The 22,475-nt window shown below is 44.4% G+C and overlaps 1 protein-coding gene and 1 long non-coding RNA gene across 28 annotated transcripts in view; one reads left to right on the forward strand and one right to left on the reverse strand.

The window, feature by feature from the left end:
• Ank3 (ankyrin 3) overlaps nt 1-22,475 on the reverse strand; it is a 612,404-nt gene that overhangs the window by 145,088 nt on the left and 444,841 nt on the right. For all 27 annotated transcript variants that reach the window (XM_076557014.1, XM_076557037.1, XM_076557040.1 and 24 more), the window contains 4 exons: nt 10,590-10,688; nt 7,316-7,513; nt 4,156-4,254; nt 1,336-1,434 (listed from right to left, as the gene is read on the reverse strand). In XM_076557014.1, the coding sequence (XP_076413129.1) occupies nt 1,336-1,434; nt 4,156-4,254; nt 7,316-7,513; nt 10,590-10,688 (495 nt within the window). The remainder of the gene's footprint in view (nt 1-1,335; nt 1,435-4,155; nt 4,255-7,315; nt 7,514-10,589; nt 10,689-22,475) is intronic.
• On the forward strand, nt 8,823-13,772 carry LOC143269856 (uncharacterized). Its single transcript, XR_013046625.1, has 3 exons — nt 8,823-9,233; nt 10,532-12,275; nt 13,379-13,772. It is a non-coding gene; the product is annotated as an uncharacterized LOC143269856 (long non-coding RNA).

Consider the following 22,475-nt stretch of genomic DNA (forward strand, 5'->3'; position numbering starts at 1 on the left):
TGAGCAAGCTTACGAGGAGAGGCCCATGCCTACCTAACCTGCACTCACAGTCGAACTGTGCCGGATGCCAGCCTCCCTGTGGCACGTCATCCTATTTTCAAAGAACTGGCAGTCTGGATATCAGTGTCAATTTATCAGTTCTTAAATACTGTCTCTCGGGATTAAACATAAACACTGTACAGGGGCACCAAAACCACACTGAGGGTCAGATATGGCCTGTCCCCAGTGACCTAAAGAGATAAAAATCGCATGTTTCTCTCCTGTCTGCCGGTTTCCAAATAACGGACTCAGGGGCATTTCTTGGTACCACCACGAGGGGCATTGGCCCACGCCCACCCTACCCTTTCATTCCATAGTCTCTAACTCAGATTATTCATTCAACAAAAATGACAATATGACACAGAGCATGCCCCGACACATAAACAATAATAAAAAACCAAACACATTTGCTCACATGAGCAAAACCCTCGCTGAACTGACTTTGATAAGATAAGCTTTGCTCAACAGGTCATCTGTCTGAATGGACAGACAGGAAGGTGTCTTCACAGGAGACATGCCATGTGCTTACTGGAAAGGAGCTGAGGATGTTGTTTGCTTTGTTACACACTGTTCTTTATGAAGGAAAATAACATCTGGACTTAACCCTACACAAGTGCGTGTCTAAGACCTCTGTGATGACTATTGCTTATTTTCACTTCTTTATTGCTTGTGAGGTAAACGGGTGGTCCTGTGCCCACAGTCCATTGTGCTAAAAGGATGATGCTAAATTTGAAAGTCTGTAAAACAACGTCGGATGGCACAGCATGCTCAGGGTGGGCAGTTACTGCTCAGGTAATGACTCCAAATCATCTCATGGCTTTGATGGTGATGCCCAGTGTGGGGAAACATTGCCTGTTCACTCAGATTTCCATGGGATTGCTACAACATGGTAGAACCCTTCTAAAGCAAATGACTTTGAAGTTATGTGTAATTATGTCTTCACATGTATGATGACACTGTGTGAATCATACCCTCAACGTGCAGCACTTTGATGGATTCTCTCAAAGAATACTACACTACTGCAATTCTGCTCTACTATCCAGTAGTAATGCCCTTGCAATGTTAATGGACACATTTCTTAAATCTTCACAATTTTTAGTCAAGTGAATATTGACAGGATCTTGCCTTTAAAGTTAAGGAAATCAAAGATGTTTTCAAACTCTATATCTGAAGTAATAAGTTCATTATTACTAGATAATAATGAACTTACTTATAGTAAATATATAAGTACATAAAAGCCACTTTTTTTAGCATCTTAAAAACTCACAACTGAACTTCTTTGTTAAGGGTACTTACCACATTGGTGGTGTTTGGGGAGGCTCCATGGTGCATTAGCTGTGATACAATATTTACATGTCCCATGAAGGCAGCAACATGGATTGGGGTAAGGCCCGACTAGAGGAAGGAAGACAACGGTGGTTGTTGGCTTATCATGTAAGGGGCTTGATCATGTGCTTGCCTGCCTGTCTGCCTGCTTCCATCCACCTACCTATACATTTACCCACATGTCCACTCATCCATCCATCCATCTATCTACCCACTCATCCATCCATCCATCCATCCATCCATCCATCCATCCATCCATCCATCCATCCATCCATCCACTCATTCACTCCATCTACCCATTCATTCCTTCATCCACTCACCCACAATCCATGCATCCATCTTAACCAGCACAGGGGGCAAATGGAAAGACATTAAGATAGTCACCGTATGTCACAGGTTCTATGAGGTGAATATATCAGCACAACTGTTGCTTCCCTAAAGTAAGATCTATGATTATGAAAGACTTAACATCATCTCTATTAAAGAAACATTTATTTTATAATTTTGATAGAGACTTAAGAAAAAGTCTAAAGAGAAATAAAGTTCCTTATTATAGAACTTGTATTGTCCATATGTGTGTTTGTATGTGGGGCACAGTCATAACATACACATTAGTAAAATGGTGGCTACTAATTCAAATACTATTCTGGACTTGGAATTCCCATGAACTCTGAATAAATGGAGCCTATTATACATAAAGTAGCCAATGCAAACCATCCCTCTAACAAAGAGAAAACCAATGGCAGGCCTCCCGATCATTCGATATGTTAACTCTACAAGCAAGTGAATGAAAGGCTCATGGAGAGCAACAGGATGCTTGCTTCAAACTCTGTGGACATACACACCTCCTCCCCCGAACACTAGTCAATATACAGCAGAACCGACCGATTCTCGGGGTTTTTCTAGTGAATATGTCCATGGATAAGAAGGTATAAATAGAGAAATTAAGACAAGAATTAAAGTCTCGCGACAAGAATCACGAGAAGCACTCCACTTTCCTTGTGCTGCTCATATAACTTGGTTCCATTGTTAATTTTCAGAATTTAATTAGCTTATAACATGAAACTGATACAAATAATATGAATGGAAAAATTGGCCTCTATTTTAAAGAGAGAGAAAGTATAGTTAATCTCTCTAGAAATTTGAGATATGTCAAAAATATGTGACAGGGCTGGTTTTGAAGTACAGTGGGAGAGTATTGCCTAGCATGGGTAAGGCTGTAGGTTCATATCTCTCTCTCTCTCTCTCTCTCTCTCTCTCTCTCTCTCTCTCCATATATATATATAGTATATTAGTATATAACACTGATATATATACATGCAATATATATACACATATATACAATACACATATATACATGTACATATAAAAGTAAATGATGAAAGAAGGTAAAGTCTGCCTGCCTAGCCTCCAAATATCAACGACTTAAGAAGAGGAGGACAGGGGAGTTTTTGTTGTAGTTTGGCACTCTTTTCCTGCAACAGGGGAGTCAGGTGTCAGGGAACTGCCCTCTCAAGTTCTCAGGGAGCTGGAGTCTGGTAGAGACTTCTCAGCACTAGCCAGCATCGCTGGACGCTAACACAACTCCAATCCAAGGTTTGTCTCGGAGTCAATTCTGGCTTCTAAAGGGTTTCCCTGCACTGAGATACAATCACTGTTGTGTACAAAAAAAAAAAAAAAAAAAAAACCAGGGAACCTAACAAGCAGACACAAGTCTCATGAAAGTGTAGATTTGCACAGGTTTTTCCAACCACTGTGTGTTGAGAATTTAGAAGGATTTTCGAGGCAAGGTAAAAATGCCACATACAAGCAGCAGCTACAGGAGGTTCGTGTCCGGTCTCAAGCATTCAACAAGACTTTCTGAACTGTGGGCTTGTGAGGACAGGAAGGCTTGGTCTGAAGGCTCTGGAGTCGTGGGAGCCACGGGGTCACACATGTGACAGATGGATAAGAAACAGGCACATGACTGTCCCACAGAGAGCACCCAGGGCTAGGCAGGCGGTAAGGGCAGATTTCCTGGGAAAAGTGGCCCAGAGAGGCAGGACCAGCCTGGCAAATGAGTGTTATACACAGACCCGCTGTAGGAGAGGAGCCAAGGCTAGAATTTGCTGCTGAGTTCCTTGGAGATGGGAAGCTGGAGAGGTGGGATGGGGGTGGGGCAGTTCTGGAGAGGGCGGCACAGGCCTGTTTGCTATGTGGAGATAGATGCAATGCTGACTCACAAGGACGGAGTCTCTGGGTGGGTTCAGAGGAAAGACACACAGGGCTTCTCTGCTCCCAATGGCAGCACTTCCATCCTCCATTCACTGTAAACCTCCACACAGAACTATCTTTCGGCTCTCACAGCACAGGAACGGGTTTCTCAGCCTACGTACACTGACATTTTCAGCGGGCCAGCTGCAGGCAAGGGTTCATCATTGGTGGCACAGCCAGCCTCTACCCAAGAGGTGACGATTGAGATGCCCCTTAGGAAACAAACTGGCTTCCACTAGAGAAATAGTGTGCGCCAGATTGATCTCAGATCACATGTGCACAGTGGAGACCGCACTTTGTGTGTTCTGAACTACACTTCTGTCCTGGGGTACAATGATATCATCTCCTTACACACTCACTCACACCCGTGTCTCTTCCTGCCTCAATCTTGAGAGCCCTCCCAGCGAAGAGTAAAGAATGTGGCTTGTGACAGGTGACACAAGCAGAACTAGGTACTTCCCTGAAGGGGACACTCTCCCCTCACTGCTGAAACGATACCCTCTTGTCCCCTGAAGCCCCAAAACGCCCTCCTCTCACCTCGGTTACAGCTTGTATAGATGCACCGTGCTTCAAAAGGAGTTCCATCACTCTGATCCGGTTCTTTTTGCAGGCGATGTGGAGAGGGGTGAAGCCGTTCTGTAAAGGGACAAACGCAGAGATCTACTTAGCTCCATTCCGCGGAAGTCAGTTCCACTGTGGGCAGCAAAAGGCATCAAGGAAAATGAGGTGCCCTGCAGACTTCAAAACCACAAGAGGTTAGACACATGGCTCTTCTTTCCTGGGAGGAAAAGGTGTCTGGACCGGTTCCTATTAAGGTTCCCAGATGGTCATAAGCGGGAAGTATAAGTTGGTGATAAGTTCCTGGTAGGAAAAGGCAAACCATTGATACACTTCCTTATTTTGGAGTTCACTGTTTCAAATGATTTTTTTAAAATATTTTTTAATTTTTTAAAAAATATATTAATGATTTATTTATTTTTATTTCATGTTCATTGAAGTTTTGCCTATATGAGGGTATTGAATCCCCTGGAACTGGAGTTACAGACAGTTGTGAATTGTCACGTGGGTGCCAAGAATTGAACCCGGGTCCTCTGGAAGAGCAGTCAGTGCTCTTAACCACTGAGCCATCTCTCCAGCCCCTTACTTTGATTTTTGACTCACAGTCTCATGATGTAGGCCAGGCTAGACTCAGACATATGTCTTCTGATTGTTCTCATTTTACATTATTATTTTAATACATGCTGCATGTATGTTTGTGTACCGGGTGCACACAATGCCCCGTGGAGGCCAGAGTCCCCTGGAACTGGAGCTACAAACAGTTCTAAGCTGCTGTGTGGGTGCTGGGAATTGAACCTGAGTCCTCTGGAAGAGCAGCTAGTATTTTTAACCACTGAACCATGATCTCTCCAGCCCTCCTACTTTCTTCAGATGGTTGGGATTTTAGCCATGTGCCATCACACTAGCTAATGTCCTTTTGTTTTGCTCTTTTTTTTTTTTTTTGGCGGGGTCCGGGGGAGCAGGGGGGCGGAGGGGTGTCTTTAAATGCCTATGCCACAACTGAACAGCCTGGCCTCACTCTAGCCAGTTAGTCCTTCATATTAACCTTGATTCACTTTACTATGACTCTCAAGTGTCCACTCTCTTCCTCCCTGTGGGCAACTCTCCAAGAATCCCAAGCCTTACAAAAATCACCAGTGCCCAGATTTATAAACTTAGACCATCAAAATCATATATTCTGGGAGGATGGATTTGTCTTTGAGAGAGACATTAGTGTCCTGCCTCTTACCTGGACCCCACAAGCGTTAGATCTGAAGTTGGACCTCCTGAGACTCAGTAGCTAGGGACCAGGGTATGTTCACTGAGCACTTGCTATTCTTCTATTGAGTTATGGAGCTAATGGTTCCCTCTTCTGCCTCAGTACAAATACAAAACCAGCTCGGAAAAACACCAGCACAATGAGCAGAAGTCTGTTTGCACAGCCAGGCTTTGCCAGGGCCTGTTCTGACTTGTCCCCTGGGTGACAGGACATCGCTATTTACAAGCGGTAGAGTTTCGTTTATTCTGCTGCCTTAAGACGCAAGCACAAGGCTGGTCTGCGGTGGGGCAGCCTTTAATTTCAGCACGCAGGAGGCAGAGACAGGGGGATTTCTGAGTTTGAAGCCAACATGGTCTACAGGGTGAGCTCTAGGATAGCCAGGGCCATAGAGAGAGACCCTGTCTTGAAAAACAAAACAAAACTTGAGCACAAGCTTACTCTAAAGACACCGGAACTTAGATGACTCAATAATACTTAGCTCATTTGCTCGAATGTTTCATCTCATAAAAGAATTGGCTTCTCAACAAATTACCCACCAGACTGTTCTGCCCAACAGCTGGGACAGGGCCACCCATTTCAGCTGTTGGTAAGGAAGTGTACAATACCAAGGTCCACCAGACAGGCTGAGGTCAAAGCCACAGCAGGTGCCGCCACGGAGGTTCCTGGGACCATTTCTTTGGCCACAGTTCATCCCAGGGTAACTGTCTACAATGCCACTGTGTTGGGAAAAGTTTAGTCATAGGAAAATGAGAGTGAGGCACACGCCCTGCTTTAAGGTCCCCCCCTTTTTTTTTCTCATATGGAAAAATGAGTGAGTCACGGTCACTCAGGGCTCCCCTCCCTTCTCAGAATGCCGAGGCTTTTGACACACCGGGCAGGTCAAACAGCTCCCGAGGTGGCTGAGATTATAATACAAAGGAGCTGCCTGCTGTGTATGGAATTCCAACCTCCCCCTTCCCGACCCTGAATTTCAGGTACCTGAAGGAGGGCAGAGGCCAGAGTCTCTAGAGCTCTGAAGGACAATACAGCATTGGAGGGAAGCAGAAACCTGCCTGCAAGGGTTAGCCAGATGCAGTTACAAACTTTACCTCAAAATCACCAGTAAATTCATGGTTTCTCTAAAGCTGGGCATTTTCATCCTTTCCCTGAGCACAGAGTGCTTATTCTGAATGAAATATCAACACCTTATTAAGGATTATTTATTTTAATAATAACATTGTCTTACTGAGAAAAATCGAAGGTTAACACCATTTCAGCTCACAAATTCTTAGACAAATATTATTATTATTTTTAAGACAGGGTCTCACTGTGTAGCTCTTGCTGGCCTGGAACTTACTATATAGACCTAGCTGTCCTCAAACTCAGATCTCTTCTGCTATTATATATATATACACACACACACACACACACACACACACACATACATATTTTCCCCCCAAAACAAAGTCTCACTCTATAAATCAGGCTGGTTTTGAACTCACAGTAATCCTCCTGCCTCAGCCTTACAAGTGCTGGGATAAGAGGTTTAAGCCTGGTTTGCTTAAAGATTTTATGTGTCAGGAAAGCAACAACAAAATCACTCAGGGACTGGTAACTTTTCCACGGTGAGGTCATGTCAGTCTTTTTGCAACTGTGTAGCGTCAGGCTTTCACGAGTGAGGAACACGAGTGAGGAACAGGAGTGAGACCCTGAAGAGCTCGATCAGCTTTGTTCCCATCGGCACAGGAGGCTCTGTCCACTCCCAAGGACATTTGCAAAGATGAACAAGTACACTGATTCCAGGCACTGTCTTATCTTTATCTCTGGAAGGGCGATCCCTCCACATGCAAGGCGCCATGTGCCCTCAGTGAGGCACTCGGGCTGGACGGCTGGACAACTCACCAGGGCTTTGGCGTTGGGGTTAGCTTTCTTATCCAAAAGAACCTTGGCAACTTTGTAATGGCCACAGTGGGCCGCCACGTGGAGGGCCGTCAGGTAGTCGTTGGTGACATCGTCCACGGGCACATTGTGCTGCAGGAGGAGTTGGACGCAGTTTAAATGGTCTCCTTGTGTGGCCATGTGCAATGGAGACAGTCCATTCTGGAACACATAAGGAAAAGAAGACTCAATTGTTTTGCCTTTTTAACTCAAAGGAGCCAAACACAGAACAAACATGAACATGTTAAAAACTCTAATTCTTCAGTTTTAACGGGGGTTGACAATTGCTTTGGATGGCACCTGCTTTGAAAAATCTTCCCTTTCTCACATCAATGAAAAGCAAACGGTCAAGGGTAATTCCTTTCCCCAATTTAAAACGTATATGGATTGTACTGAAGCCCAGAAGTCACTGCATTCTTAGTAGAATTTCTTACCCTTTGAAACTACAAATCAATCAATCAATCAATCAATCAATCAGTCAATCAAAGGGAGATCTGATCAGCAGCCACTGGTTTATTATTGGTTTTACCCTTGCAGATGTCTAGAAAAGTACAGTACTCCAGATATAACAGCTCATTATTTCATCTCACAGGCCAGCAGGGAAACCCTCATCCATTTCTAGCAATCTGGTGCCCCCATGTGTCAACAGTGAGTAAAAGGAGGCCACTGACCACAGGCCCAGCAATGTGACCTCAGCTTAAATCAGCTCGGCTTTAGTCACAGTCACGTGCTGGGTGAAGACGCTGAAGATTTATTTCAAGAAGAAACGAAGAGAGGCGGCCTTAGGTTCAGTCCACAGAACCAAAGGGGAAAATGTCTGGAATGCCATTCACTGTCCAGTGGATGTTTTTCCAAAGAAAGGGAAGCAAGGAGGGTGTTGGGTCAATGTCAAGTCTTTAAAGCCTCAGGTGAGTAGAGAAGCGAAGTGGGCCAGCCTGGGAGCTTTTCGGCAGGCCCATTTACCACGAGGAGCTCTAAAACTACTAATAATATAATTTAGCACATCAACTAAGCTGAACAAACTCATTCCTCTTTCATAACAGCAAATACAGTTGAAAAAAATAAGTTATCAATAGTTTTTAAAGACGAGGTAAGCATCCCTGGGAAACCAGGTACATCTGAATTTTCCAAGATCAGTTATTAACTCTGTATTTTCTTGCATTTATGAAAAACTTCAAGACAAAGCAATGTGAAATCACTTAGCCATCCCCACACTACTAGGTATTTGTACTCCTTACAGGCAAGAAATGTATGATAATATTTTCCCAAACTGCCTAGCAGAGAGTTCTGCGGATTAAAAAAAAAAGGCTCAATAAATATTGATATGACTTCAAATACTTGGGCCACTACTGGGGAATTAGGATGTTCTGGCCTAAAGTATTCCCCTCCAACATTCTGAACCGAAGTAGACACTAAAGGTGTCGCCCAGGCCTGGGACATTTCCCATCTGACACTGCCACCCACAGACATCTGTGCTCCCTCACGGCTGCCAAATCCTCCTTTGCGGTATGTTTTCTGTCGTCTTCAAGGGAGGGCTGAGTAAACAAATCGGAGAGAACACGTGACTTCCTGGAGATGGTGAGTGGGAAACAGTGTCGGAAACAGACAGAGGGCTCTATCCCAGGGAGATTTAACCACCGACTCAACATACCTAGAGTCTCCTGGGCGGCAAGCCTCAATTGTAGGAGTGCCCAAATCAGACCAGCCTGGGGCCTGTCTACAGGGGCTTGTATTGACTGGCAACCGATGTAGGAAGGACCAGCCCGGGCAGCAAGTTTGTGCCAACTGCACCGGAGAGGTTCTTTCTAAACAGTGTAAAGAGTGCCAGCAGGAAAAGGAAGCCTGCTCAGATGATACTGACTTAAAGACCCGGTGAGCACAGGTAGGTCAGACCGTCAAAAAGGTCTCTTTGGTGGGTCAGGGAGATGGCACAGTTGGCCAAATGCTTGCTGCACCATGCTGAGGCTCTGAGTTCGATCCCCTGGAAGCCACATAAAAAGCCAGGCATGGCAGCATGCGCCTGTTACTGCAGACAAGGGGCTCCCCAAAGCCTGCTTGCTAGCCTAGCCTCAGTGACCAGCTTTTCTTGCTGAGAGATCCTGAGCATGCTCACACCTGCACACGGACATGCTGACCAAGGCTTAGCAGCCGGCCCTCTAAAAACGACGGGAGCTCTCAACGCGCCCCAGGTCCCAAAGACTAGGGTGGGTAGGTTCCCTGCTGTGACCAATTTCAAGTGGCCCTCGCGATTGCTAAACACGGAAACAGGGAGAGAGGTGCACATTTGGTTTTGTGAGGTGACACGGGGGTTCCAGTAGACTGCTGGGAATGAAAAGGGCAGGTAGGCTTACCGGTCAAATCCCACACAGTGTGTGTGTGTGGGGGGGGGGTGGGGGTGGACAAATAGAATTTTAATGTTTTTAATGTGCATGGAACTGAGGACCCAGTATACGACAGGCAAAGGCTCTGAATCCCCCAGCCCCAGCCTATAAACGCTCAAGAAATAAACTGGGGGGTGGGGGTGCAGAAAAAGACTCAAAACCCAGCCAGAAAGTAGATCTTTGAGTCTGTTTAAAGCAGCAGTCAGCCAAGCTCTGAAAGTCTCATTGTGTAACATGAAGTAGTAAGCATAACAGACCAAAAATAACAAATGAAAAAAAAAATGGCTTTGCTGTAGAACACATTATACAGAAAGGCTTCATAAGCCTAAACGTATTTTGCGTGTGTGTGTGTGTGTGTGTGTGTGTGTGTGTGTGTGTGTGTGTGTGTGTGTGTAGGTATGTATGCCCTTGTGCATGCATGCAGATGCCTGGAGTCGACTGTGGACAGTCTGCCTCGATCAATCACCTTCCACTTGGTTGATGAAGAGAGGGTCTCTTGCTGCACCCACTTCATACCAGTTCTGGCTAGTCTAGCTAGCAAGCTTGCAGGGAGGTTTTTCTGTCTCTGCCGTCTTGAATGCTGGGATGGCAGGTGGCCCCCACACACCTGACTGGTTTATGTAGCTTTTCCGTGGGCGCTGGTGACCTGAAGCATAGTCCTCATGATGGCAGGCAAGCCTTTGTCCTCTGAGCCATCTCCCCAGTCCCCAAAACTGATTTCGAGCTCCTCTAAAAATCTGGCGAACTTACGTTCTATTTAATAGTTACTGTACCCATGCTTTTCTCTCTCATTCCAAAGGCTCGGGTAAAAAGAATCAGATCCGAGTACAGTACTGTTCAGACACCGAAGACCTTACCTTGGTTTTTGAAAGGATGGGCGCGGCTCTGTCAAGTAACATCTCTACCACCTGCTCATGGCCACTTCGTGCCCCACAGTGCAGCGGCGTCAGACCGTCCTGCGGAGCAAAGGCAAACGCCACGTTAATGTCCTCAAGGACGCCTCAGAGACGCAGTGTATTGTTTATGACCCGTCACGGTATAAACCATTTAGGATGCTGTAGGCCATGGGTATCAAAGATTAGCCCACAGATTCCATACACTCATTTTCTATTTAAAACTGAGAATTACACTTTCGTAAATTTAAGCCCCAGAGATTGGACTATTGCCACCTTCCCATGGCAGGGGTTACAAGTGTAAGTCCTGTGTTTTCCGTGGGTTCTGGGGACTGGAATCAGGCCCCCAGATTTGCACAGCAGCGGCTCTGCCAACTGAGTGTCCCCCCAGGACCTAAGCATTTGAAGAGGGTTCATAAGAGGAATTTTATGCTGCTCAGCCTTCCTCTGAGATATCTGTGCGCCCCACTCCCGGGATACTTTTTTTTGATGTAATTGTGCTGGAGTATGTACTAGTCACTATATCACATCCTCTAGCATGGACATAAGTAAACTTAATTTTAAGATAGCTTGATTGATTGTTTTTGAGAACACAGCCTCTGAATATCAAAAATAGATCTGATTAAGATGATTAATTCAACTGTTCAAACATGACTGATCAAAATAAAAAAAAACCATACCAACAATGTTGTGCCTATTAAACCATTTGTTAAAAATCCTTTTAATGAATTGTGTGTCCTCACGATCGGTTCATATATCGCTGCTAAGTGTGGCATTGTTAGGAGACAGGCTGCAGACTATAAAATCCATCTCTAATTTTTGCTTCTACAGATGGTGGTGATAAATTTTGTTTTTTGGAGTAGACTGATTTGCAACAGCTGCCGCACAAGCTTTCGGAATGCACATCTAAGCACACTCAATATTTGAGTCAAAATTGTTTGTTTCATGGGCTCCTTTTTCTTTTCTTTTCGTTTTTCACGATTTATTTTATTTTTATTTATGTGTCTGTGTGAGTGTTTGCCATGTGTATATGGGTGCCCTTGGAGGCCAGCAGAGGAGGTTGTAGTTCCTGGAACCAGAGTTACAGGAGGTTGTGAGTCCTCCAACATGTGTGCTGGGACTCTAAGGTGGGTCCTTTTCTTAGCTTCTGAGCCCTCCCCTCTAGGGCTCAACCTGTGGGTCATGACTTTTTGGGGGTCAAATCACCCTTTCACAGGGGTCACCTAAGACCATCTGAAAACACAGATATTTACATTAAGATTCATAATACTAGCAAAATTACAGTTATGAAGTAGCAATGAAAATAATTTTAGGCTTGGGGGGTCACACCCTGAAGAACTGTATTAAAGGGTCACAGCATGAGGAAGGCTGAGAACCACTGCTCTAGCTCCTCAGTCTGTCATTGTCATTTTTATCAGCAGCAATGGATTTATGACCCTTTTTGGTGACTCTTCTGGTAGGCATAAGAATTTATTTCCCATCCGTGTGAGTTACACAGCTCTCAGCAAGACACTGCTACATCATCTTCTTCCCTTCATCCCTCCCCTCTCAGAGCTTTGCACCCCTGGACCTGTGGACCTTCCTTCAATTCTTACAGCAAGGACCAGCTGCTAAGGGATAATTAGGAACGGAGACTCAGCAGGGAGCTGGGTGAGTAGAAAGACACTCAGCTAAAGCTGTCCCAGTGTCCCCAATCTCCTGGAGAAGTTTTCATAGACAAGCTGGCTTCTGTGCTCTTCAGACAATAAAACCCACCTAAAGATAATCGTGTCTACCAATACACCAGTGTCTGATTCAGCATGCCGGATTCACTTTCTAACTGGCTGGGCTGCTCTGAGGAGCAAGGCTGTTTACTAGTATGCACAAGCAAGCAGGTACCGCCATATGTATAAACGACTACAACTCTAAGTGGCATTGATGTTCATTCATTTTGGTTTTCGAGACAGGGTTTCTCTGTGTAACAGCCCTGGCTGTCCTGGAACTCACTTTGTAGACCAGGCTGGCCTCAAATTCAGAGATCTACCTGCCTCTGCTTCCCGAGTGCTGGGATTAAAGGCATGTGCCACCACCACCCGGCTTGTGGTCATTTTTTTTTTTTTGAGTCTACCTTAAAAAATAACTTTTTATTCTGAAACAGTGTGAAAGTATTTCAGACTTCAGGAAGCCAGTATTTTTTGCCTCACAGTCAAGTACAATTCATCTCTATGTAGACCTTTCCCATCTCTGTAGATTTTTCTGAAGATACCCATATAACTTTATTTTCACAATCATTCCTACAAGGAAAATATAATCTTCGCTGAAAAATTGAAAACTCTAGGGAGGGCCAGAGTGATGGTACACAGTGAGTAAAGGTACTTGCCATGTAAACCCGGAGCTGTGAGGTCAATCCCCAGAACCCATGCATGGTTGTCCTCTGATACGCGCACTGTGACATGAGCACCCACATGTATATCACATACACACCCAAAACAATTAATTAAAAAAATCAAACCCTCATGGTTTAAAGAGGTTTAAAGATTACTCTCCCAAGGATGCACAGGCTGAATTCAGAAGGAGGCCAGAGGGATGTGGGCACAGCTCAGGCCCTGAGCCTGGCAGCCGTGAGGCCCTGGGTTTATCCCCAGCACTACAAGGCATTTGCCAGGGCAAGCTCGGGTCATTAGTGATGACTTAGGCACGACAACTGAGGGGCAATGAAGACCAAATCCCCAAGCTCACATTTTCAATCTCTGTCACCCTTCTTTCTGCTACAGTCTAACGCTTGGATCTCTGCTGTCTACTGCAAAAAGGTGGAGCCGACGGACAAAGGATTCAGAGATTCTCTCATCAGTGGGAGAGCCCTGCTCCGCCACTGTTACAGCCTCTGTTCGCTCAATCACTTTGCTTCAGTGGTACATACAGTCAGCTGTTTCCAAGGTCAGATTCACCAGTTCCCCCTAAACTTCAAAGAACAACCGACAGGCGAGTCCTTGTAATGCTTTTAATGCGGCTTCTTCACATCGGCTCCAAATGTGATCTGGCACTTTTCGAATCACTTGACTCTTCAAGGAGAGTCCCAGCAGGAGAGTCACCCCACAAGGAAGCTGGGCAGCCTGTCATGAAGGCCAGCTGTACAGGTGGGGCTGGCAGAGCTTCGGGGACATTGGTAGGTCAGCTGTACAGTGGTCGCTAGCAGCCCAGTTTTTTTTAATAATCAAGGACACTGAGGTTGGCCAGCTCCTCAAAAGACTTAAAATGTGTACACTCCAAAAGCCCTTTGATTCAGTCAAAAGGGGTATGGAAAATTAGGACTCACTCACTATACTTTATATCTTTTGGACAAAAATAAAATAAACAGCATGAACTTTGAACTTCTTTGGCTTTAAAGCTCCATGGCAGCTTACCTTTCCCAGCACGGATCTCTGTTTAGGAGGGATTCTGGTAACTGCCATTGACTTCTCTGCGAAAGTATAAATTCTTTAGGGTGGTGCTGGGGAGGAGGCTGAGTGAGTCGGAGTATGGTGAGCAAGTGTGAGGACCTTAGTTCGGATACCCGGCACCCAAGTTAAAACAACAACAAGAAGAAGAAGAACAACAACAAAAACTGGTCACAGTCACTCACGCCTAGTGCCTCAGCACGGCTGCTGGTGAGGAAGGCATGCTGGGACGTGGGTCAGGAAGACGGCCGGAGCCTGCAGCCTCGTCTAAAATCAGCAAGCTCTGAGTTCAGGGAGAGACCCCATCTCAAGAGAACATGGCGGAGACTAATGGAGGATCACACTTGACCATCCACTGGCCTCCACATGGGAACACACTCCCGCACATACCAACACATACACGCACAAAATTAAGATAATTCTTCAGGGTGGCATTCCAGGTCTTTTAACATCTGTCCTGGCTTCACCCTAGCTTTCTCTGTTTCCTTCCCTTTCCAGTGAACACACTTCTGGCTGCCCCTGCGCCACCACAAGTACTCTTTTGAGAGACACTTATTCTGGGACCCAAATCTTTGCTGTTTAACACTACAGCATCTCTCTCTCTCTCTCTCTCTCTCTCTCTCTCTCTCTCTCTCTCTCTCTCTCTCTCTCTCTCTCTCTGCTGCAAGCTGCAGATATATGAAGTAGGAATTCAGCTGACAGCGGCAAAAGCTTTTACCTGGAAGAGTCAAGAACTCTGCCAGAGGATAAAGCCAAAACTCAAGGAGTCTTGGTGATCTGAGGGTCCAGGGTTCGTGTCCCTGTTCAGGTGCCAGGTTTTGAAATCTCCCCAGGTACCTGCCCTGAGAGGAATACTCCCAGAGTTCCAGAAGAGATGCTACCAGCAGCAAAGAATTAATCTGAGGGATGTCGAATGAAGCTAAGTACCCTGAGCTCTTTGGTTCATACTTTATTCTTCTTAGTCAAATTCCACCAGTGCTGTGGGGGTACTGGTATAAATACACTTAGAAGCAGTAGTACTTTGACAACGCAATGAGAGACTTTCAGGGTCACAAAGGAGAGGTGATAAGATCCACACAAAGAGCAGTGATTGTCAGCTTCATTTATAACCCCCCAAAAGGGTTGATTAAAGGAGGTGGGGTCAACTAAGGGCTGAAATTGGTGAAGAGGGAATTGATGTGCTCAAACTATATTCTTAGAAGTGGTTAGGTAAAATGTTAGGAGTCTATAAGTCACTATAAGTCATGAGTAAACTAAAACTGCCTTTTTTTTTTCTTTTGGCACTGTATCTGTCTCAGCTTATCTCAGCTGTGCCGTTTTCTGGCCGGGTGAGGGAAGTGTACTCGGTAGCTAGGTAGCCCGCAGCACATCTTGATGCACCTGGTTTGTAAAAGCCCTTTTGTTCTGAGTTAAGTGTTAAAGGGGAAATCTTTTAGAACTAGAGATACCATTTGGGCTATGGCAGAAAGAGTTTAAGCTTAATTTGCACAAGAAACAAATCTTTGTACCTAACATCTGCCTGGCCTTGGCGGTTGTCTCAGTATGGATATTATCGTATTTCAGGAAACTAGCAGGATATTTACCTTATCTTCAGTCTGTCCTTAGATGTTTGAGAAATATCTCAGATAAAAATGCTTTTGTCTAGAGATGGCCCTTGCGGGATACTTGCTAATGGAGATAATTACAGAAAGGCAGACTTCTGAGTCTAATGCTAAAAAAAAGGAACAAAAGCCTGATGAAAAAAGGGGTCTTGACTGTGTGACTGCTGTCAACACAGTTGGAGGATGTTATCCAAATACCCCAATCGTATAGGGGAAACTGTGCCCAATGGATGATCAACCACACTGTTAGAAGTTGTTGGGAAAAGAATCAAACAGGAAAGCTACAGTAGCACACAAGAGATTTGCTGCAGGAAACAGCTAATTACATTCAAAAGCCAATGTCACCAAGACTCCGTGAGTTTTGGCTTTATCCTCTGGAAGAGTTCTTGACTCTCCCAGGTAAAAGCTTTTGCCGCTGTCAGCTGAATTCCTGCTTCATATATCTGCAGCTCACAGCATCTCTCTGTCTCTCTGTCTCTGTCTCTGTCTCTCTCCTCCCTGTCTCCCCATCTCTCTTTCTTCCTTGAGACAGCATTTTATGTAGGCCAGGCCTTCCTCAGACTCACTGTATAGCCCTAGGATGATCTTGAACCCCCAATTCTCCTGCCTTTACCTTCTGTGTGCTGGGACCACAGTGCAGGTGTGCATCCCCCTAACTACCTTACCCTTACCCACTGCTAGTGACTGAATCCAGCTTCCTGCTGCATCATCAGAAACCACCCATGCTTATTTTCATCGCCACTTCATAACTGTCATTTGGCTGCTGTTATGAACCCGTAGCGTAAATATCTAAAATGCAGACCCAAAGGAGTCGCACCCCACATGTTGAGAACCACTCCACTAGAGTTTATCTTTGAAGGCTCTCCAAAAACGACACGTAACTTTCTTACCCTCCAACATTTTTGTCTTTTTTTCTGCATCTCCCTTGGGGAATGGGTACCTTGTACTCTCCCCTACAGCTGACTCCTATCGGGGTTCTAACTTTGGGGCTTCCGCTGTTCATTTCTGCTTCCTTTGGTATGGGAACCTTGCGAGGTCAGCTTAGAGAGACGACCCAGCCCATGATTGATCCAATCCCTTATGCCCACCACCATCTTAGGACCCGAGTCTACCTGCAGAAATGATTCTGTCATGTCACTTTGGCTGCAATCCTTCTAACCCACAACGACGCTCCCTCTGAGTAATTGTCCCAGCTCTGGCCCACATTTACACCTTCGCTTTCCTTGTTGTATTCCGATGTGAGCTGGGGTCTCTCTTGCCTTGGGGCTGTACAGTGAGGCTTTGTAGTAGAAGAGTCTGCTTACCTCATCAACTTTTTAAAGGCTTATTGTTTTTTATTGTTACGTGTGTGTGTGTGTGTGTGCTACATGTGTGCAGGTATTCATGGAGGCCAGAAGAGAATGTCAGGTCCCCTGTACCTGTAGATTCAGGTGGTTATGGGTGCTGGGAATCAAGCATGGGTCCTCTGGAAGAGCAGCAAGTGCTCTTAGCCAATGAGCCATCTCTCAATTCCCTGCCTTATCATTCTTTGATAAGTTTCATAAATCATTTTTTTCTTCAACAATGGTCTAGCCTCCCCTAATCATAAAGATAATGTAAATGATGAAGGGGTATCTGAATCTAACAAGGAATGATGGGACCCTCTGCTTGTTACCAGGGAGACTGAAGCAGGGGGGAAGCCTGAACTACAATTCCAGTTTGAGGCTATCCTGGACTACACAGTAAGACCCTATATCAGAAAAACAAAAGGAAAAACAATTACTAAGTTAATTAACAGAGTGGGTGAACGTCTTTTAAAGGTTGTTTGTTTTTGAGACGGAGTATTGGATAGCCCAACCTGGCTTCTAATTTGGGATGAGGCCAAGGAATGACTTTGAACTTCTAATATTCATATCTTCCCTGTCTCAGTACTGGGATTATTATGTCACTATGCCGCATTCAACTGATGCTGGGGATCAAACTTAGGGCTTCATAAATGCTAGGCAAGCATTCTATCAACTGAGCTATATCCCCAAACCTTGAACTAATCTTAAAACAAGTATTTTCTAGTTCAATGATTAAAAAGAAAAATCCTGTTGTAGTTTTTTTAGTAAAAAAAATTTTTATACACTTTTCATTCATTCATTTATTTGTGTGTGCATGCATGCTTGTGTTATGGCAGATGTGTGGAGGTCAGAAGACAACTTCAGAGGTCAATTTCCTCCTACTCTGTGGGTCCTTGGAACCAAGTACAGGTTTCTGGGCTTGGTAGTAAGCCCCTCCACCTGATGAACCATCTTGCTGGTCCTGTTGTCTTTCTTGTTTTGAACTCACTGTATCTATTGCCAGAGCACTATTGAAATATCTCACTTCTAAAAACAAACAAACAAACAAAACCCAGAAAACAAAGCAAAAGTTAAACCCCGAAATTCTCATGAGAGTGAGCTGTTTGTCAAGGGCAATTAGATTGAGCATGCCTCAACCCCTTAACTCTCAGAATTTGTTCTAATAAGATTTTCCTTTCTTGTAAATCAGGATATTGCAAGCTTATAAAAGAGCTTTTTATGGATATTGTGCTTGGCAATGTAATACTGACAGACTTATTACTGTCTCTCAAATTACACAAATGTTTGGTTTTTTTTTTTTTTTTTTTGAAACTTAACAAGATTTTTTTTTGTTACCAACACCATGCAAACTTACAATGTATGTACAATATCACTGACAATGAACAGGTCCTGGACCAAAAAAAGCTGTTCTTCAACCTTATATAACATTAACTCCCAGCTGAAAATTTCTTGGCAAAGGCTATTTTGGGGGAGGCAAGGGAGCCTGCTTCAATACCACAATGTATGTAGTTGACTACAGAGGATCGAGAGGGATGCTGAGTTGCCATGACGACGTTATGGGAGGGAAATGGAATTGCAAGAGGTTGGCAATTTTCTTTCCAATCCCTGAGATTTTTTTAAAGCACTCCCATAATGAATGGGTTTCCCTTGGGCAGACTTTTGAATTGCCCACACTGGCTGGTCTAGGGCTTATATTTCATTTCTGTGACAGTAATCTTATTAGTGAGGTGAGAACTGTGTGCTGCCAGCTGAACAGAATGCTCTCTTCTGTTAGCCAGAGAGCCAAACCCTATCTGCACAAAGGCTAAAAAGACCTTCCTTCAGTCTGACGTTTGTGAGGAGCACAGAACAGAACCTGGACCAGAAAGCTGGTGACAGTAGGGTGTCACACTGTAGAATATCACATGGAACAGATCCTTGCCATGAGGGACACACATTCAAGACTGGGAGAGGCTTTTCTAGAAGTAGCATGTTTATTTTAGTTTGTGTCTTCTAGGTTCGTCTCTTTCTTTCCGTCCTAAGCAAAAACCCCTCATCTTAGAGATGGAGAAGGAAGCCAGGCCATGAGAACTCTGTGGGATAACGTGACTGTAAAGTAGAACGTGATCTTGAAAGACTGGAAAACAGTAAAGTAATATGCAGTAGTGCACCCGAGAATCAGGACGGCAGTTGAGACAAACCAGTGACTAGCGACCAGCGTTTAACAGAAAACCCCGTCTTCTGCTGGAATTTCCACCCACTCAAAATTTGTCTGACCCATATTTAAATGTTAGGCAGTTGTAGAGTTAATCCAAGAGAAAACGGAGTGTCATTTTTAATGTCCTCTGTTACAGGAACTTTATACTTGGGGTCTTATTTTGACAACTGCTCCATGGGAAAGGCATTAGGTGTACTATTTATAGACCAGAAAGCTGTTCCAGGGCCTTGATGTAACTATCCAAGGTCACACAAGAAGCCAAGGGTTGCAATGAGAGTTCACACGTAGACTTGCCTCTGAAACACTGGGTTTCTTCTGCTATGTCAAATATTAGTACAAGCATCCAGTATTCTCTCCTAATCAAGAATTCATTTCTGCCATTTATGTATGGACACAGAGACTCTGAATTCTCTTCCTTATTGACATGCTATTCATTCAGTATGCTTAACATGAAAACTGGGGCTGGTGAGATGTCTCAACATGTAAAAGTGCACTTGTTCTCTGATCTCACACACATGCTGTATGTAGCACGTGTATCAGAGAGAACACAACACCCTATATAATTTGTGTTTCTACCCTGTTTTTGTGGGTGTTGTATCTCTTGTTTGGATTTAGGTTGAGTGTTATTTGGAATGCTAAGCCATAAGTATGCTCATCAGTCCATCTGTCCATCCATCATTATCTACCTTTCAGTCATCTCTATATTCTTTCTCTCTCTCTTTAGTCTTCTCCCATGGCTTTTTAGCTAAATCCTTGCATGTTTTACCTGCACACGCATATATACAACATATGTGGGCTAGTGCCCACACTGACTGGAAGAAGGTGTTCATTCCCTTGGAACAGGGGTCATAGGTAGAGACTCCCCTAGAGATTATAAGATACATTCTACATGACCATGATCCAAGTATCATTGTGTTACACAGCACTATTAATCTTATGAATGTCATGTGTTGAAGTAATATTATATATCCCTAACTTCATATATGAGAATTCTGTATGTAATTCCATTTATACTATTTGGGTTTATTTGGGGGTTATAAATATGACATGATTTTCATATATTATAAATCTCACAATGAATTGATTTGTTAAGTGCTGACTTGAGAAGAGGAGAATGTTATGTATGACTATAAATTTCAAAAAATTAGACATTTGATACATGCAAATACTTCTCAAGAGAACTCTCTATGTTTAAAATTCACATTAAGGCTCAGCATGAAATCCAGCAGTGGGTTATTTGTTTGCTGTAACTTTGTTTTAAGAAAAGTGGCACAATCAAGATGATTATAGTAGAAGACTGGGGAGTACTTCGGCGTCTAACTTGTTTGAGTGACTTCAAAGAAGTTGGACATCGGTGTTGACAAGATACACGAGGGGGAACAGAAGTGGATAAGTGGGTAAAGTGGAGTGCCCGTACCTGTGAATGAACAGCAATGAGCTAAAACAGTAACTGGCCTGAGCTGGCTCTTTAGATTCTTCCAGAGAACCAGGCACGTGATATTTACCCATGACATTGCATTCCCTCTGGAGTAAGGCAAATGGTCTTTCCAGTGTGGCATCAAAATGTCAGGAGAAAGAAAGAGATTCCCCTGTCTCCTGTGGCCTCTCCTGTGGCCTCTTCTGCAGCTGTGGAATTCTTTCCTCCCAAGCGAAGGCCCCAGGGCCTTTCATCATTACGTCTCTACATTCATTCATTCATTTATTTATTTATTGGTTTTTTGAGACCTGGTTTCTCTGTGTAGCTTTGCGCCTTTCCTGGAACACACTCTGTTCCCTGCCCAGCTACGTCTCTGAATACAAACAAATGCTCCCAAGGTTTCATACTTCTTAAGATTCATTTTATGTGTATGAGTGTTTTGCCTGCATGCACATATATACGACATATATATGGGCTGACAATGTGGGCTGGTTCCCACATTGATTAGAAGAGGGTGTTCGCTCCTTTGGAACTGGAGTTGTAGGTAGTTAGAGCTGCCATATTGGAGCTGGAAATGAACTAGGGTCCTATGCAAGAATGGCATGCATTCTTAACCACTGCGACATATGTCCAGCTCCCATCAATATTTGGGTTTTTGTTGCTGTTCCTGGTCTGTTGTGATGAGAAGGTGGGTGGGGTCTCATGTAGCCCAGTCTGACCAGAACTCACTGACCTTGAACTCCTGACCTTCTTCTCTCTTCTTCCCAAGCACTGAGATTAGAGGTGTGCATCATCGCACTGGGCTAAGTTCCCAATATTTGTGACAGAAAATGAAAGCCATCAGTACATTCTGTATGGCATGAAGAAATACTTTCAGTTAGTCCTGATTTATGTGTAGACCTGGATGCTTTTTGCTGCCCAATGTTTGTGTCAACCATCTGAACTCTGAAGAGGAAGTTGTATTTTAAAATCTCCTCTCTAAGAGAGGCCGTTCTATGACTACTTCTGGCAAGAATTTGTTTTTAACGAGGACAACCACACTCCTGAGAATGTATGGGAAAGCAGAAATTTGGCTTTCTTTTTCTTAGTTTTAAACTGAGAAATGCAACCAGTTACATTCTGGGGGTGGGGGTGGAGTGCAGGGTAAATATATAAGGTTCTCTGGCAGACATCTCAGGGTAGTAGGTTAGGAAATATCAAGACACCCCTCTTCCCAATCTATCTGTGCACAAATATCTTCTCATTCTTACATGAGAGCTGGATCCATCACTGGAGGACCAGTCCCCAGGCTAGTCTGTGAAGGCCTTTTGACAATGTAACATTAGGAGTCAAATTTCAGTTCTGGTGAGTCCTTTTGTAGTGTATGCAAAGTGCTATGGTTACTGAGAGGACGCGTGTGTCCTCCCTGGCCAGGCGTGGCTCTGAGTGCAATGCGGCAAAATGGGGTGTGTGAGGATCTGGCGCTGGGAGCCTTGCTCGGGAGGCTGGATGGGCAGGGCAGGCTTACAGGGTTGGAGCCAGCATTCCAGGAATCAACACATCGCATCAGGGACTGCAAGCCTGCAGCCTGATGATTTTTCATTTTTGTTCTTCTAAACAGGGTTTCTCTACGAAGCCCTGGCTGTCCTGGAACTTACTATGCACACCAGGCTGGCCCTGAACTCAGAGATCCACCTGCCTCTGCCTCCTGAGTGCTGGGATTAAAAGCGTGCGCCACCACGGCTCAGCTCGGCCTTATTATGAAATGGTGAGGAGTTAGTGAAGAGAGGGAACTCGACATTTAGAACTGTTCTAGAATAAGGACTATATTGAGTTTCTGACTGGGCTGGGAACTGACGCAAGAGAAATAAAAATGGTATGAGACCATCTGTCACAGAGTGTCTTCCCTCAACAA

The sequence above is a fragment of the Peromyscus maniculatus genome, chromosome 21 (genome assembly GCF_049852395.1).
Source record: "Peromyscus maniculatus bairdii isolate BWxNUB_F1_BW_parent chromosome 21, HU_Pman_BW_mat_3.1, whole genome shotgun sequence".
NCBI lineage: Eukaryota > Metazoa > Chordata > Mammalia > Rodentia > Cricetidae > Peromyscus > Peromyscus maniculatus.